The sequence below is a fragment of the Rhagoletis zephyria genome, unplaced genomic scaffold (assembly GCF_001687245.7).
Source record: "Rhagoletis zephyria isolate East Lansing unplaced genomic scaffold, Rhagoletis_zephyria_1.1 Rzeph_scaffold_03955, whole genome shotgun sequence".
Taxonomy (NCBI): domain Eukaryota; kingdom Metazoa; phylum Arthropoda; class Insecta; order Diptera; family Tephritidae; genus Rhagoletis; species Rhagoletis zephyria.
In genome coordinates this window covers 16266-35309 of record NW_016161038.1, presented here as the reverse complement: position 1 = coordinate 35309, position 19044 = coordinate 16266, and the positions used below count along the sequence as shown (strand labels likewise).

General features: G+C 36.2%; 1 protein-coding gene across 1 annotated transcript in view; it reads left to right on the top strand.

The window, feature by feature from the left end:
* Positions 1-19044, top strand: part of LOC108369996 (mucin-5AC-like) — a gene marked incomplete at its 3' end in the record, with an annotated part of 44449 nt that overhangs the window by 9972 nt on the left and 15433 nt on the right. The window contains exons 4-7 of the mRNA XM_017625229.1: positions 11854-11948; positions 12017-12113; positions 12238-12330; positions 12462-12617. Coding sequence (XP_017480718.1) covers positions 11854-11948; positions 12017-12113; positions 12238-12330; positions 12462-12617 — 441 coding nt within the window. The remainder of the gene's footprint in view (positions 1-11853; positions 11949-12016; positions 12114-12237; positions 12331-12461; positions 12618-19044) is intronic.

The following is a 19044-nucleotide window of genomic DNA, read 5'->3' as shown; positions in this document are numbered from 1 at the left end:
TTTTCGAGTTATTAGAGTTTAAAGGTAGCTTTTCTTTTTCCAATCTGGCTTGCGGGGCGCATTCTCTCAATTCAAGCAATCAGTGCTGCTTCGGAGCGAGTATTTTCTTTGGCAGGCAATATTATTACTGAAAAGCGGAATAGACTAGCCCCTAACACAGTTGACAATATTTTATTTCTAAATTCTTTTTACAAAAAAATTTCTTTTGAATAAAATTCGAAACAAAAAAATACATAAGTATGTATGTATGTATATATTTCATTAATTTTTTAAATATAATTTAAATGGAAAAAATAAATAAAATAACATGAAGTTAAAAACTTTATTTTTTTCTTCTTTCCTTTGTACATTTTTTAGAAAAACTTGAGTTCACATTTTCTGTGATTTCTGGCGATAACTGAAAAGTTACGCAAAAACATATTTCGTCAATATTTCCAAGATGAATCTTTGGACATTTTTAAAATCTTATTTTCGTGTCCAGCGACCCAAAATAAGTTTAAAAAAGAAACATCTTTTTATTTTGTACTTTTTTTCCTCTTTAAGTTTATTAATGTGCGCATGTATGTACATGCGCACTCCTAAATCATACTTATTTCCCTCAGCTCTTTGCACATCACGCCAAGGCGAGTTGAAGTTTGCGCGCGTCAGGCATGTTGTTAAGTATGAGTATGATACACGATTGAGAGAATACAAAGGTTGCGCCGATCTCGGACCGCTATTCCTCTCTTAACGAATTTGACAGAATCGTTGTTTGCATGACGTCACACTGGTGCAACTTGTTTACGTTTTCCTTGCAACATTTTTTCTTCTTCTTCCATTCTTGCTCACGTTTTGGCATTTCTCTCTCGCAATTGCACCAGTGTGACGTCACACAAAAGTTATTCTCAAAAATCCTCTCTGATCGGNATAGATACCTCCTGTTTAAGGGTGAATATGACGTTCGGGGGCATTTCAGTAAATATGAATGCATATAAGTAGAACAAATTATGGATGGTGAGTGGGATATATTCAGTCTGATCATACTCGCGGCGCTTCTCTGTTTGCAACACATTCCTTCTGCCAGGTCTGCAGATCGCATACCGTTTACTTCTAAAAGCAGGAAATATTCAACTATTCTTAACACAACGCTTTCTAGTGAAAGCCATCGTGTATGAGATATGCCCAAGATTTTGTTGGGTTTTACCGAACAGTAATTCCTTCAGTTCATGTATCCTCATTCGACTGTGGGAAAAGAAACTATATATGTTGCGGCACAGTGTCTCAATGCTTTTCGGCAGGATTTTACTTGAGTAAAGGTGAAGTGTGAAGTGAGTGGCACGTGCACTTTATATAAAATAAATCGGTATCTGCACTCAATAATGTTTTCAGCGCGCCCAAGTCCCCAGCCATAACATTAGCTCCATCAGTGGCCAAACAAATTAGGATTCTTATTTTTAAAGGCAGGATTGGCAAATGTTTAAATGTACAATTGGCCAATATTTAAATGCAAAATGATGTTTGAAATATATATTTTTATAATTAAGATTTTAAAAACTTAATTCAGCTATACGACCAAAATATTACTTTGCCTACCAACCTACCAAATGAAAAAGAAGACCAAATTCGGGCGGAAAAGGCGAATAGTGGCAACACTGAGATCAACATTAATAGCCCGAACACAATGAAAACGACGAGCTACAAACCACAGCTGTCAAATTATTTTAACACGTACTCTTATGTAGATAATTATTTTGGCGACGACCGGGCTACGCGACGGCTGTGGTTGTGGCCAGATTAGATCTATTTCTATTTTTCTGGCGACAGATAAGGTTCTTCCTCTTCTTTTATGTCAAACTCGTACAAATTCATGAGGTCGCTGCCGCGTTCAAAGAAATCATGTCGCCATCGACAAAGCGCTTAGATAATAAAGATGACAAATTGGAAGCTGTGGTCGGTAGCTCGTCGTTTTCAATGTGTTCAGAACTTAACTCCAATCAACATATGTACGTATGTATGCTGCGTTTAGGTTATACATACATATATCCCCGAAGCTGAAGTGATTTTGTATGGAAAATCATTTATGCCCACATATTTGAATCAAACGCTGTTTGAGCATTTTGGTAATAAAAAATTGATTAACACATTTTTTTTCAACAATTTTTTACCTTAGAATGTTAGTTATATAAAAATTGAACGCAAAAATATTCCCATTGCTCTAAAAAACGTATACCTCGAAAATTAAAGTTATCTATGGGTGTTTCCATAGGAAGGTCTACCGCGACAAAAAAATATTTATGNTATTAACACATTTTTTTTCAACAATTTTTTACCTTAGAATGTTAGTTATATAAAAATTGAACGCAAAAATATTCCCATTGCTCTATGGGTGTTTCCATAGGAAGGTCTACCGCGACAAAAAAATATTTATGGGCCAATTTGTCTGTTTTTTTTTTTTAAATACATATATACTGGCTATTTAAGTAGAACAATTTTGGCGTAAGATGGTCTTGCTAGGTGGCGCCAAGGTCGAAAAGCCGTATTTATGGTCCGATTTGGTTCGAATTCGGCGTATGTAGTTGAAACATAATAAATCATAGATATTCAAAAAATTTACTCTGAATTGGCGCTTAAATCAAATTACAAAGTATATTCGACATAAAATGCATGTGTTATTGGCGTTATAAAATCATTCGAAAGCAATATTAACAAAAATCTAAAGATGGAAATTTATGTCACGTGACGTGACGTTTCACACTTGGGGTTGTAAAAGAAAGTTGAAACAAGTTGCATTAATTCAAAAAGCTCTACAAACAATTAGAATTACTCCAAATCATATTAAAACACGTTTCATAAAAGAGCCCTGCACAATTCGCTGAGCTTTGCGATTTTTTAAGAAAAGAAAAAATCAACTTCAATTTTTTGCCACGTAACGACACTATCTTTAATTTATATCTAAGGATAATGCGGTTCGATTGTTTTAATGTACAGCTAATTATGTGCTATACAGGGGTCTAAAAAAAGTAAAAAAAAACAAATAGTTTTCCTTTTTTGTATTTCATTGAAACGTACGACTGTCACGTACGTGACGTATGGAAATACCCATGTGAAAACCCTAAGTTACTAGACTGTAAAAGCTTGAAATACACCCCAAAATAAGCCAATATTTACCGCTGTTTCTACGACAGAAACCGAACTTATCACTTGCAAGGTTCATCTGTCTATAAATTTGAAATTCTATCTTCGAAACGCCGTATTTTCCTTCGAAATCACTTCATTAGTTCTCGTGCACTAAGCGCGTTTGTGAAGCTCTAAAAAATAACTCAACAACATTTGAGCAAGGCATCCATACCGGACGTAAAACGTATTCTAAGAGCAGGTTGAACTTGTACCAGAGCAGACTGGATGCAGCTGTGCCCAATGAGTGCCCGGCATGGGGAGAGACATCCCATCATCTTTTCGCATGCCCACTAAACCCCACTCAACTGACGCCTCTATCCCTATGGATGGACCCTATAGAAGCTGCACGCTTCTTGTGTCTCCCGTTAATATAGCTTGACGCCAACGATTGAGATGCTAGCCGATCTGGGCGGGGTTGTTGTAGCCACTACAACAACAACAACAACGTATTCTAAGTAATCGTTACACGATTACAGTAATAGTGATGGCTTGCGATGATGCGAGGTGGAAGTGGTGGACAACAAGGGCATTCCAGTCAGACCTAGGGCCAGAGCGTGGGTCCGGTCACGCCATCATGGCCGGAGAGCATCTTTAGGATGCTACAAATCAAGAATCCGGCTCTTCCAACGAGCGATTGGAGGGTCGAAGACCTTCATTTTCTTTGCACTAAAGTAAGTAAATTTAAACAATTACCTCATAACATAACAGGAAATTTAAGGCAAGCTTTTATAAACAATTGAATTGAATAACGTTGTAAGCGCCAGTTTACTCAAAATTAGTTTTTTCGCAGATTACCGTTAAAAATGCTTTCGCGTATCATAAGGTCATGAAATTTCTCAATTTCCATCAGTTTTCGGACATTAACCTACACTCCAAAGTAAGTAGTGAGTTGAAAATCGTTTTAAGTACAGGTGACCATGGCCAATTTAAAATTAACAATTGTAAAGTAAAAGTGCAATAATGGCAAATAACCTAAAGCACGTTTCGAAAATTGGAATGATATTAAAAATAAGAGGCTAATAAATAGTGGGGAAGAAATGGGAAAGGGGTATATAGGGGTTGTCTGTTGCAAAATAACGTGCAGCCGAAGTTATTTCCAAGCGCCGAAAAACTCCGAGCGACTGCTCTGCATTATGCGTAACTTACTTCGTAAAGCGGCTCAGAGGTATGTCTGATACCAAATGTACATTCTAAATTCCTACTTACATAAGGCGGCCACGTCTTTGTTAAAGTAAAGGAGATTCGTCAGTGACGTGGTAAGGACAGCCGGGTGAAGTGTAAGTTGCTGGTAAGGTATTCACCTGGCGGTCCTTACCACTTCCTTGCCGATTCTCCATTACTTTAACAAAGACGTAGCCGCCTTATGTAAGTACGAATTAAGAATGTACATTTGGTATCAGACATACCTCTGAGCCGCTTTACAAAGTAAGTTACGCATAATGCAGAGCAGTCGCTCGGAGTAGTTCGGCGCTTGGAAATAACTTCTGATGTACGTTATTTTGCAACTGAAAATGTAATGTGTCGTCGGAGGTATTCATTTTGCGCTTTACTAGTAGATGACATTGGCCATGATGACAATTTTGGTACTAAAAATTAAATAAAACATAGCTTACCTCGTAAGGTGCTTACCTATTTTCCCAGTGGGTCATCAGACAAGAAACACAAGTACATACATATAGGGGAAATGTGAATGAGAGTGTGATAACGAACTTTTATGTTGGATCATTTGAAACACAGATTACGACACAACATCATGCACAAGTACAAAATAATACAGTAGTGTACTGCTACAACCAGAGGTTCCCAAACTTATTTTTCTCGTAGAAGCCTTTAAAAAGTTTACTGGTATCGGTGGACCATCTGATGCTCATTTCTAACATATTCTCAAAGTTCATCAAAAAATGTGAAGATTAAATCTAACGATGTAAATTTGCATCGCAAGTGAGTTCCAAAACTAAATTCGGAGTGGCAAAAATAAAAATAAAATATTTTCTTGTGTTCTATTTATTAAAATGATGTGATTAGAAACTTATAATAATATAATAGATTAGCGCTTACACATATGTTAGTGTTTGGCCGAGCTTCTCCTCCGATTTGTGGCGTGTTAGATAGAGGGCTGGCCAATGCCTTCAGTACAGCTTGGCTGTACCTGTATACATGTAAACTCCTTCCCCTCCACCTATTTTCCACCACGTAGTCTGTGGCTTTGGGGATTGCAAATACCTCAGCCTGGAAGACCGAAGCATATTCCCCATAAGAAAAAGTGAAGCTTATTCCCATTAACTTCGAAAAGATACTCCAGATCCTGACCTGAGTCATTTTTGGAGCTATCAGTTAAGATTAAACAATGTGCGAGTGCGGGCTTGGTGTTGGAATTAAACCAGCATTCCCTTCAGGGAACGCTCTCTCTTTAGAATCTCTTCAACAAAGGTGATGGTGGCGTGCTATCCTGTAGCATTGAAAAGACACAAGTGCTCAGATATCTGCTGCCGGCAATTTCCGCCGCACCCCACTCAGTCTTATACCAACATTAGGTTATATTAAGTCTGCAGGTGGCCTTTAAGGCTTTCCCACGTATGAAAACACAAAGTGACGGTAAGTGCAGCAGTACGTCAAGAGCACTATACACTACTCCAAAAAATTAAAGTTAATGAAGCTATCAAGCAACCATTATGGTTCTTTACCATCGAGACCAGATGAATTTTCNAAATAAAACATAGCTTACCTCGTAAGGTGCTTACCTATTTTCCCAGTGGGTCATCAGACAAGAAACACAAGTACATACATATAGGGGAAATGTGAATGAGAGTGTGATAACGAACTTTTATGTTGGATCATTTGAAACACAGATTACGACACAACATCATGCACAAGTACAAAATAATACAGTAGTGTACTGCTACAACCAGAGGTTCCCAAACTTATTTTTCTCGTAGAAGCCTTTAAAAAGTTTACTGGTATCGGTGGACCATCTGATGCTCATTTCTAACATATTCTCAAAGTTCATCAAAAAATGTGAAGATTAAATCTAACGATGTAAATTTGCATCGCAAGTGAGTTCCAAAACTAAATTCGGAGTGGCAAAAATAAAAATAAAATATTTTCTTGTGTTCTATTTATTAAAATGATGTGATTAGAAACTTATAATAATATAATAGATTAGCGCTTACACATATGTTAGTGTTTGGCCGAGCTTCTCCTCCGATTTGTGGCGTGTTAGATAGAGGGCTGGCCAATGCCTTCAGTACAGCTTGGCTGTACCTGTATACATGTAAACTCCTTCCCCTCCACCTATTTTCCACCACGTAGTCTGTGGCTTTGGGGATTGCAAATACCTCAGCCTGGAAGACCGAAGCATATTCCCCATAAGAAAAAGTGAAGCTTATTCCCATTAACTTCGAAAAGATACTCCAGATCCTGACCTGAGTCATTTTTGGAGCTATCAGTTAAGATTAAACAATGTGCGAGTGCGGGCTTGGTGTTGGAATTAAACCAGCATTCCCTTCAGGGAACGCTCTCTCTTTAGAATCTCTTCAACAAAGGTGATGGTGGCGTGCTATCCTGTAGCATTGAAAAGACACAAGTGCTCAGATATCTGCTGCCGGCAATTTCCGCCGCACCCCACTCAGTCTTATACCAACATTAGGTTATATTAAGTCTGCAGGTGGCCTTTAAGGCTTTCCCACGTATGAAAACACAAAGTGACGGTAAGTGCAGCAGTACGTCAAGAGCACTATNTGACAATTTTGGTACTAAAAATTAAATAAAACATAGCTTACCTCGTAAGGTGCTTACCTATTTTCCCAGTGGGTCATCAGACAAGAAACACAAGTACATACATATAGGGGAAATGTGAATGAGAGTGTGATAACGAACTTTTATGTTGGATCATTTGAAACACAGATTACGACACAACATCATGCACAAGTACAAAATAATACAGTAGTGTACTGCTACAACCAGAGGTTCCCAAACTTATTTTTCTCGTAGAAGCCTTTAAAAAGTTTACTGGTATCGGTGGACCATCTGATGCTCATTTCTAACATATTCTCAAAGTTCATCAAAAAATGTGAAGATTAAATCTAACGATGTAAATTTGCATCGCAAGTGAGTTCCAAAACTAAATTCGGAGTGGCAAAAATAAAAATAAAATATTTTCTTGTGTTCTATTTATTAAAATGATGTGATTAGAAACTTATAATAATATAATAGATTAGCGCTTACACATATGTTAGTGTTTGGCCGAGCTTCTCCTCCGATTTGTGGCGTGTTAGATAGAGGGCTGGCCAATGCCTTCAGTACAGCTTGGCTGTACCTGTATACATGTAAACTCCTTCCCCTCCACCTATTTTCCACCACGTAGTCTGTGGCTTTGGGGATTGCAAATACCTCAGCCTGGAAGACCGAAGCATATTCCCCATAAGAAAAAGTGAAGCTTATTCCCATTAACTTCGAAAAGATACTCCAGATCCTGACCTGAGTCATTTTTGGAGCTATCAGTTAAGATTAAACAATGTGCGAGTGCGGGCTTGGTGTTGGAATTAAACCAGCATTCCCTTCAGGGAACGCTCTCTCTTTAGAATCTCTTCAACAAAGGTGATGGTGGCGTGCTATCCTGTAGCATTGAAAAGACACAAGTGCTCAGATATCTGCTGCCGGCAATTTCCGCCGCACCCCACTCAGTCTTATACCAACATTAGGTTATATTAAGTCTGCAGGTGGCCTTTAAGGCTTTCCCACGTATGAAAACACAAAGTGACGGTAAGTGCAGCAGTACGTCAAGAGCACTATCAAGCAACCATTATGGTTCTTTACCATCGAGACCAGATGAATTTTCGTGGACCCCCACTTACAACTCGTAGACCTCCATATTTTTACACGCCAACGTAGACCCCTGTCGAGTCTCCCGTGGAACCCTGGGGGTCCACCTGGACCACTTTGGGAATCACTGTAGTATATTATATTATATTATTTTTTATTTAGAATAACGTCTTGTCTGGCTATTCGGTATACAGGTATGCAGAGCTATGAATTAAAAAAAACATTAGGTTTTAGTTGAGATATTGGCCTTTGACCACTATGTTCTGTAAAGCTTTTGCAAAGCTTTTGCCATTCACTTGGAGGTGGCCAGAAGCAGTGGCGTAGCCAGAAGGGGGGATTTGGGGGATAGATCCGCCCCCTTCGCCAATAAACTTTTGATTTAATAACGCAATACCTAAAATGGTTCCTCTGATTTGCATTTTTGAATTATTTCTTTATGAATTGAGCAAATATGTACAAAACCCTCAGTAAATCAGAAAGATTTATGGAAATTCGAAGTTAATGCTAGTAATATGCTGTAACATTAGAGGAAATTAAAAACGATTTTTCTCGGAAAATTTACGTCATGGTATTTTTTATAAATTTTGTTTCGTAGCTTAGTACTAATACCTACCCCAATTTCTAATTTGTTTTTTAAGGGAGATACCATGTTGTTTTTGTTGTAGCAGCATACAAGTTCCCCAAAGAGTTTTTGGGAAGTGTTGCTGGAGTGACAGTCCTTGGCCAAATATAAATCAGGGTCGTTCCGGTTACGTAGACCCGACTGTCGTGGGAACGAAGGGAGATACCTTCGCAGGCCTCGGTTATCTACTAAAGTCTGGAATGGTATTCATGATCTTTGTGAAGAGGAATCCAAATTCGAAGAGGAAGAGAAGTTAATCTACACAGAAAAATTTATATGGGTCATTCCATACAATATTTACACCGCAATATTTTTTTCGGGGTCAAATATATTTTTTTACATTCTCGGAAAAAATCTCGGAAAAAAATCCCGAAATTTTGAACTCAGGGAGATGTTTCTTTTTTAATTGTTTGCAGTTAATAAACTATTTATCGGAGAAAACCAGTTAAGGTATCAACATATACGTAATTACCTCTGCTTTCTATGAAAGTGTGAGATAGATTAAAATAAAAACATGTTGCATTAAAAAATTGCATTATTTTATTTTTGATTTATTTTTTTTATTAACTTCATCAGGTTTGGTTTTTATTTTTTTCAACCTGTATAGTTGCCAAACTTTATGGAGTACGCTGTACAAATTTGAGAATGGAAACACCAAAACTGCAGAAGTTACGATTTTTTTCATACCTGCGTACATAAACTTGATTATAAACTTTATGAACATGCGTACATAACCTTTAGTATAAACTTTATGAAACTTTATGTACAGGTATGAAAAAAACTCGCAACTTTTACAGTTTTTGTGTTTCCATCCTCAAATCTTTACAGCGTACTCCATAAAGTTTGACAACTATTCAGTTGAAAAAAAAAATTTAAATCAAACAGGATAAATACGCACATTTTGATACCTTAACTGATTTTCCCCGACAAATAGTTTATTAACTACAAACAATTGAAAAAAGATACTTCTCCGTGAGTTACAAATTTCGGAAATTTGATTCAAGATTTTCGAATATCATGACGAAATAAAAAAATAGGTGTCTTCTTTTTTCGATAAAGAATGTAAAAAAAATATATTTCTCCCCAAAAAAAATATTGAAATGTAAATATCGTATGGAATGACCCATATTACATATATGTATATAACTTCTAAAGCAAAGGATTTTTTCTTATCTAGCAAAATACGAAATGGTATGACTGAATAGTATTTATGATCTTTATGAAGACAACCCCTACTTCGAAAAGAGAACGCACAATTTCTCTAAGAATTAAAATTTATAGATGTGTATAAATTTGCTTAATGCAGATTCTGAATGAAGAAAACTTATAGCGATCTACAAGGCTAAATTTGTAGAAGATTTGTTCTTATCATGAAATACAAAAAATAAAACAGGATAAAAAAAGAGTCCTATAAAAATATGTTTATGCGCAGAGCCTTATAAACCTATGTTATAATATACGTTCTTAATTAAGAGCATTATAAAACTTATAAGAGTACAGTCTGCAAGTAGTCTTACAAAACCTATATAAAACCGATTGGTCTTCACACATAGACAAGAAATATATAACGGTAAAGGCTCTGTTATGCATACTTGGCATTGCTTGAGAGTTGTCACATAAGGAATCTGTTAAATGAGCTTCGCGTGTAAGCTGTTACCCAACGCACAGCATTACATACGTAAAAGTCTGTTGGTTTTTGATTTCTACGTAAAAATGGTATAGCAGTGCATGCAATGCCAAGTATGCATAACAGAGCCTTAAGAATGGCTCATATATAGTGGAGGGTAAATAAATTGGGACACGACATTTTAACAAATTTTTTTCTATTTTTCTTTTGTTTATTCAACACTTTTTATTGAGCTTGAGGCCGTTTTTAATGGAAAACTTATCATGGAAAAGCAACAATAATTTGAAAAAGTGAAGTAGAAGTGATAGCTATTTCGGAAATTACCACATTTGCTCATCAGACTTCTTTTAGTAGGATTCGAACCGACGATCCCACTAACTCAGCCAGTTGCCTTCGCACTGTGCTAAGTTCGCCTTGTATATTATCGTTGCTTTTTCCCCACTTTTTCATTTGTTAAGCCAACACAATCAAGCGCAGCTATTCCGCTGCAATGCACACTTGATCATGTGGTTGGAATGTTGTGGAATGCACAGCATACAGTGCGTAGGCAATAAATAATTGGTACCGTAACAACGGTTTTCATCAAAATCTGTAGCATATTCAAATGCCAAAGTTTTAGAGAATTTTATTCTTTTGTGCGGCGCGTAGGTCATGACCAGCAACATGCTAAACACAGCGATGTAAGGAAAGTGGCGTAAAATTCAGTTCCACTTCCCGTCAACCGGTACAGTATGATGGCCAAAATTCTATAATTATAAAGATTGAGGTCCTAAAATGATCGAATACATGCGCCTCATTTGGAAACAGTTTGGTCTTATGAAAATTCAGCATGGCATCTCAAACATGAGGTCTAAACTAACCGCAAATTAGATTTGCCTTTACAACTTTTGTGCCACTTGAGAACCCAAAAGTAAAAACGAAAAAGTAACAGCAGGTTATGTTTTTGGTGTTGCTGATACGAACATGATTTTAAAAATTCATAATGGCGAGTTCAATATGGAGGCCAAAAATTTAAAATCGGTCGATATGCTTGAAATGTTTTCCGCCATTGAAATGGGACCGCCATTTTGAATTTTTCCAACCTGTCCACAGACTCGTAATCAGCGGTCCCAAGAACCCCAGAGGAAAACATTTCAAGCGGATCGGATCGATTTTAATATTTTAGTTGCCATCTTTAGTTTGAATCTTTCTAACCTGCACTCAGATTCGCAATAATTCTGGGCCGAAAAAATTAATATCATACAATAACGTTTAAATTAGCTGAATTTTTTTTAATGTTCAACACAAAAATTTCCCTCTCCACTTTCCCATTAACAATTCACAATAGAGCTGTTTTTTTCACTTAACAACACTACTCTTAGGTCGCGTATTTTTTAACCGACCAGGCTGAACTCGGATAAATAGCCGAGTTTGTGTTGTTGCTTTGCGTGTATTTCGCCATTTAAGCGAGTGTTCTTTTGTAGCTCGGTTTCAAAAGAATGGACCTATTATATTGGGAAATTCCAAATCATATTTAACGATTAAATTATGAATTTTATTAAAAAGATAATAACCCTTACTGACATCCAAGAAAATTAAATTCACAGCCTTTCTAGCAAATCATTAAAATAATTTCCTTCATCCTTAGAATGGCCGAAAATTCTAGAAATTCTAAACTCTCCTTAAAAGACGATGAATGCACTTTCACTTGGAAACTTTTCACTGGTTGGGATTTTATGATTGGCAAGTTGCAAATACATTTTTTTTCAAACGTATGCATTTTATTACTTTCCTAATTATTATAATTTTAGGTCACGCAGAAACAGCGCACAACCGCATTGCTTCCGTAGTAGTTGGCTTCAAGGAGGTATTGCTCGAGGAAGCCGAAAAGAAGAAGGATAATCGCAAGTGAGGCAAATTTGTATTTGTTTCTTACCTTTTATATAAATTTTTGTCAATTTGCATTTTATGGTATTTTAAAATTCTTGAAATATTTTATCTTGCCGATCTTGCTTTTACTACCCATTCGCAGTTGGCGCATAATACTGCAGCGAATATTGGTGAATGTGGTGGTGATGGGTCTATTGGCCGCCTCCGCGTACACTGTTGTCACCCTGGTGAATAAGTGAGTACCTACCGTTACCAGGTGATTTTTATCGCATTAAGTTTTATTATGCATCATGCGTGCTATATTTATTGCAAATTTAATATTTCAATACTCTGAACTGGTTTTCTTTTTTTTTGCATTTCGCACAGCTCGGAACAACTGGCACGTAATGGCAATTTACTCAGTCGCAATGCGGTTAACATCACCATCACACTTTTAGCCTTTTTTATGCCTATGATATTCGACGCACTGGGACTATTCGAAAATTGGCATCCGCGGCAACAGCTACGATTGCAATTGGCACGGTAGAAAAAAATTTCTTTCACTCGCACATACTCGTTTATATGCATATTAGTATTTTAATTAAATGTACTTAGAATGTTGAGTCTTGTTGAAAGATATTCGCATAGTTTAGGGTAGCTTAGTGTGAGCCTTTTATACTTTTCCTATAAGAATACTTCCTGTAAGCAGCCCAGCTTGGGATATGCGGTTGGCTCTGTTACAAGGGCCAACGAGCTTCCTGCTCTCACATTCTTCTTTGAAGAAGGACTCCATACAAATTAAAGGACAGAGTCAGATGCTATGCTTAGCCCCCTTCAGGTCAAAAAAGGGTCGCGGAAGTATCTCTATCCGTTGCCTTTTTTGTTACAGAACCATATGAAAATTGCAGCTCTTGAATTTATTTATGTAATTCAAAAACTCTTCGCAGACTCTTTAGCTTGAGTATTATATTTTATAGCAGGTATTCTTCCCTTGACTCCTTTCGCCGAATTTCCTTCCTAAACAATCTGTTATCTGGAAGTAAGTTCAGATCAAAAAGGTTGACTGAAGGGAATCACCATACGGCTCTTGAGGCCTAAGAGGCCCATTGTAAGGCCCAGAATGCTTTCCAAAATCGTTACACTTTATGTTCTATCATTAGGTGAGTTACTTTGAAATATTTTTTTTCTTACTCATATAAAAATATTTGTCCCCGCTCAGGTTATTCGATAATCAACATGAAAAAAAGGTTTAAACAAAGAAAAAAATGAAAAAAGTCGTAACTGTTTGTGAATGAGCATGTTAACTTTTATTGTTTTATTCTATTTTTGCCTGAAAAATTTTATCAGCGTAATACTACGTTCAAATTGACGAGCTAAACATGTTAAATGGGCTTGAACCAGTTAAATGAACAAAACACGTTCATAAACAGTTAAATCATTTAACTCGTTTGAAAACCAGTTCAACGCAGAGTTATATCGGAAAGCTTTCTGCTCCGGCCAATCAGAAAGACCCAAAAGCTTTCATTTGACACGCCAACGTTCAAAAAATGTACATTCTGAAAAATAAAAGAAAATTAGAAACTATCAAAAAATATCAAAATTGTATGCATGTCTGCCCGCCAAAAAAGAGGCCAAGGCGGTAATTAGTTATTTCCCATGAGGTCTCATCGTACGCAGAGATAAATAGTGCATACGAACTAAACAAAGTCTCTAAGTGATCCGTATGCGTTAATATCATGAAGCAGACATTCGCACAAAACAAATTGAAACACAAAAGCTTGTTTGTTAATATTTTTTTTTCAAATGTTTATTGGTAATCAAACAACCGTCAAAGTTAACTCCAAATGTTCAATGTAGACGATTGTGTTTTCCAAAAAGCTCTTTTTCATTTAACAAGTTAAATGGGGCCAATTTGAACGTAATATAAGCATGGCTTTCTATTATATAATAATAATAAAATTAGGGTAACAAAAGATTTTTTAACAAGAAAACTTTGTTAAAACCGCACTAAAATGAATAAAATAAAATAAGTCAAGCTTTCGTTAAAGTTACTAAAAGCCAAACGCACATGCATAATTCGTTATATGTATGCAGATATGTAAATGCCGCACAGTGTGCTTTTTGAACACTCCATGCGAATTAATCGTAGCGATTTCGACAGAAGCAATATTTTGATATGAAACAAAATGGTCTTGAAAGCTAATGTTATTCCATTTCACAAAAAAATACTGCCATTGATCCACAAATAATCCTTGACCTTAAAAAAATTTGTTAAAAATAGTGTTCTTCAAAAAAAACATGCAAAATCCAGCGGATTTGATCCAAATAAAATTTTTTGTGTGTTTTATTACAATACTAGTATAAATTTTGAGACGAGAAATACGATTCCAAAAAAAAAATGTAACACGTCAATTTAAGAAATGCATTTTTGATTGCATTTTTTTTATTTGCATGCAGCTGTGCATCCTTCTTACAATTTTATATCACTCGAATAACACGCATGCTGTAGTGCTATTCAAGGTCTTTAATTTGAGCGATGGTGGAAATCATTAGGCCCTCCGAGAGCCAAGTTATAACAATTTTAAACCAAACTTCGAATCTGCTGTACGAGTTTTTTCTCTGAAATTAGAAGAAAAAAATGCAAAAATGTCGAATGAAATTTCTAAGTTTAACTTCAGAATCGTTATAATTTGGCTCTCAAAGGGCCTAGAGACTTCTGCATTGGCTCAAATTAAAGATCTTGAATAGCACTATAGCATATTTGGTCTTCGAGTGATATAAAATTGTGAGGATGCGCAGCGAATTTCAAGCGCTTGGTAATTTGGGGAATCCCCTAGTTGTTTTTAATGGAAATGGCTATTCGTGTCGCTCGAAAATGCTGGTATGTGCTCCCTTCAAAGTTTTGCTTTCTCCTACGTCGGTCGTCAGTAAGAATTTCTAATGTTGTTAGTTAGTTATTGCACGCAAGCATGATTGCTTCTTTATTTTCTTAAGAAATAATTAAATATTAATAATTTTTAAACATGCACACAAAAAAGCATAAGTTTTTGACTTTAAGTGAAAAATCAGATATTGTGGAATACATACGAAAAGGTGCAGGTGTTACTAATTTAGCAACTAAATATGGAGTGACAAAGTCTACAATACATATGTGGAATAAGAAAAAATAAAAATGCTATCTCTAAATGTGCCAACAAAACATTTATCGGTCCTGGAATAAGGAAAACTATGCACCGCTCAGATTATCCAAAAATGGAAAAATCGCTATATCGATGGTTTTCGCATATAAGAGACAAAAAGCTCCCGGTTAGCGGACTGATGTTGAAAGAAAAGGCCAAAGAGCTTCATTGTAAAATTAAAGAAAATTGTCTTGAATTCATAGCCAGCTGGATGGCTTCAAAATTTCAAAAAGAGATATGGTGTTCGGTTGCTCCATATTTCTGGTGAAAATTATCTTCGCAGCACCAGTTGGTAGATCCATTCAAAATAGCGCTAAAGACGAAAATGGAACAGCTTGGTTTAAGTCGTGAGCAACTTTACAACGCCGATGAATCCGGTTTATTTTGGAAACTTTTGCCACAAAAACACCAGGTGCTTGCCACAAAAAGACCAGGTGCAAAGATGGAAAAGCAAAGGGTAACGTTCCTGTTTAAGTGCAGCAGGATCTCATCAAATCAAGCTTCTTGTGGTCTAGAAAACCCCGTTGTTTTAAAGGTTTTGACTGCCCTGTTTATTACCGACATTCTAAGTCCGCTTGGATGACTTATACAATTTATGTACATAGGTTACAAAATTTTTGACACAAAAAGGACTACCAGTTAAAGCTATCCTTTTAATTGATAACGCTCCATCGCATCCACCTGAGAATGAACTTAAAAGTGAAAACGACTCTATTTTAACAATGTTTATGCTCCCAAATGTGACCCCCCCCTAATACAACCCATGGATCAGAATGCAATTAGGATTACGAAACTCTATTATAGAAACAGTATTTTGGCTTCCGTTGCTGCAAAGGGGTGTGATTTGCTAGAATCACACCCCTTTGCAGCAACACACTTAAGGACGCTATTATTACTTTAGAATCTGCATGGAGTAAAGTGGATGCTGTTGTGCTATCCAAATGCTGGAAAATGTTTTTTGAATATGGTAGAAATTCAAGAGGATTCTGAAGAAGGAAAGTAGAAGATTTGGAGGAAAGCGCAGCCAATCTTTTACAAAACTTGAGAACTGCGGTTTGTGTTTTTAGAAACGTGAACTCGGTGTTAGCAGGCGCCTAAATGCATGCTATGTACCGCTGCATGTGCAAAAATTTCCTTTATGCCATTTATGAAATTTTTGCACATGCACTTCTCAACTGCCATGTAATTGAACTTTCTTAAGTTTTAATTAGATGGCATTTCAAAGTATGCTCTGCCTAGTCGGATGCATCCTCCGGACACTGCTTCCGGGGCATTTTGCGGACTCTGCATGACTTACAACCATGCAGAGGTGGCAAACGAACTTTGCCATTGACCACAGTGCCTACCCACCATTTTTGAACCAATAAATATTTTTTTATATAAATACATACATACAAACATACTGGTCTCCCCTCTCACTGAGTTATTAAGGCTGATGGTTGACCAAACGCACTTAAATATAGGTATTGAAGAAGCTAAGGGAAAAGGCTGTATTTAAGGTGGTTGAACAAAAGAAGCAGCATAAGCGGATTACCGATTTTTTTTCCCAAATGAGTTCTTACTTATTCATAAAATTTAAACAGAATATGAATTTATGTATATCTAAATACACAGGTTTACTGCAAAAATGTTCTATGGATGCCACTATCTAATTCCTATGTAGAATTGCTCGGCGATTCCGAAAATCGAGTTAATTTTTTTTCTATGGATACGTTTTCGTAATATTTGCAATTTACCGTTATTCAGCTTAAACACAAATAATTGGTTCCTTTTAATCACGTATATCTTACGAACTACTTTAAAAATCTTAATATGAAATAAGGCAAATGAAAAGCCAATGAAATTCTCCATAAACCGTATATAGACCACTTTCCGATAGGGCTTACAGTTTCTGACAAATTAATTAATCATTCCAGCTTTTTTTATTTTTTAATGAAAAAGTGAAATAAAGTTTAACAGAAGAAAAATTTAAAAAATAACAGGTGCTGTGGTAAATTTTTGCATTTCTACTAAAGCCTGATCTGTTACAGAAAAAAAATCAAGTTACTGATGAAGAAAATCTATGGATAAATACGAAATAATGAGTGGTCAAATGAAAATCCGCAAAGATTTTTTGTATGAAATACGAGCAGTAAAGCGTGTTACTCAGGTGTACGTTGGGTATGAGTAACTTTCTTTAAAGGAACCAATTTTCGCTTTAAGCTGAATAACGGTAAACTGCAAATATTTCGAAAAGGTATCCATACAAATTCTACAGAGAAATTGGATAGTGGCGTCAGGAGAACAAAAACCAAATAAAAATTTGTGATCTAGTGATATTTTTGTTTATATGCGATCTTGTTTATTTGTGTAACGAACAAAATGAATAACAAAAGTCTCTTTTGAGGTTTAATATAAAAACATAGTTGTCTAAAACTAATGAAACCCGTTGACATATAAAAAGATCCCTCGAAAATTTTATTTCGAAATTTTAATGTAGTTGATTGAGTAATCTTTATTAATACATACATATGTGTTAATTAAATGGTTCCATTTGAAAAGGCAATCTTAACTAATAGCCAAATATAAATTTAGTTTAGTAAGTAGAGTGGAATACTAAACTTACGTTTTATTGACTGGAAGAATATTAACAGGAAATCGACACCTGAATGGAGACTCTACCTATTTCGGTAGCCAGTTCCAAAACGCCCTATTTCAGAAAACTTTTCAAGAACGCCTTATTTCAGAATTTGGTTAAAGAACGCTCTATCTCAGAATTTCATAGAAGAACGCCTTATCTCAGAATTCGGTTCAAAAATGCCCTATGTCAGCACATTTTCAATATACATATTTTCATTTGAGATAGGGTATTCTGGGTATTTTTCAATAAAAATCTGATATACGACGTTCTTGAAAAGTTTTCTGAGTTAGGGCGTTTTCTAACTGGCTGCCGAACAGGTCGATCTTCCACTCAGGTGTCGAAATATAGCTACTATTTTAATACTACAAAAATATGTAGGACAGGCGTAAAAAAATTATTAAATGTTAAGTAAATACATATGCCAGAAGCATGAATGTGCAAATTTACAATTTTGAGTTATTGGGTTGGCTTTATTAACCTTTGGATATTCTATGTTATACCAAAACCATTCATCATTCCCATCTGTCCTAGAAACTATATGGTGTAGTTGGTGGCAATTTAAAAATTTGTGAGTATCGTTGTTCCACACACACTTATTTTAGTCGAAATACCTTAAAGCTCTTATCAAGAAGGGCAACGGTTCTGATGGTAGACATAATGCTGGTTATTTGAGATTGACCCCTGGACAACTCAATCCTTATGTATCCGAATGAAGCACGCAAATCACGTTCATTGGGCCAATCGCAACAAACGGGAGCTCGGCATACTCGGTGGTACAGCACGTCGATGTAATCGGACATTCACGGCACTTTTTCTCACTTTTTAGTAACAACTCGACCCCAGCGTCACCCGGCGGCTGTTTTTGCAATAGTATTGCCCTTACCGTTACCATTACATAAGTATCTCGAATATAAGCCAGATCGGATCATAACTAAGATTTTAACAATAACACGACTCCAGCGCCACCTGGTAGGTCAAACTCGGAATCTGAAAATCTACGAAGAGGCCTTACTCACACAAAAAAATAATTTCGTTAAAATCGATTCACTCACAAACACACGAACGAAGTATTATATGTATATACACCTTCAGTACCTTTGGGAAGACGCCGCGCCCCCTTCTTAAATATCCCCAATTTTATCTAAGAGTATGCGATTGATTTCGTATATCT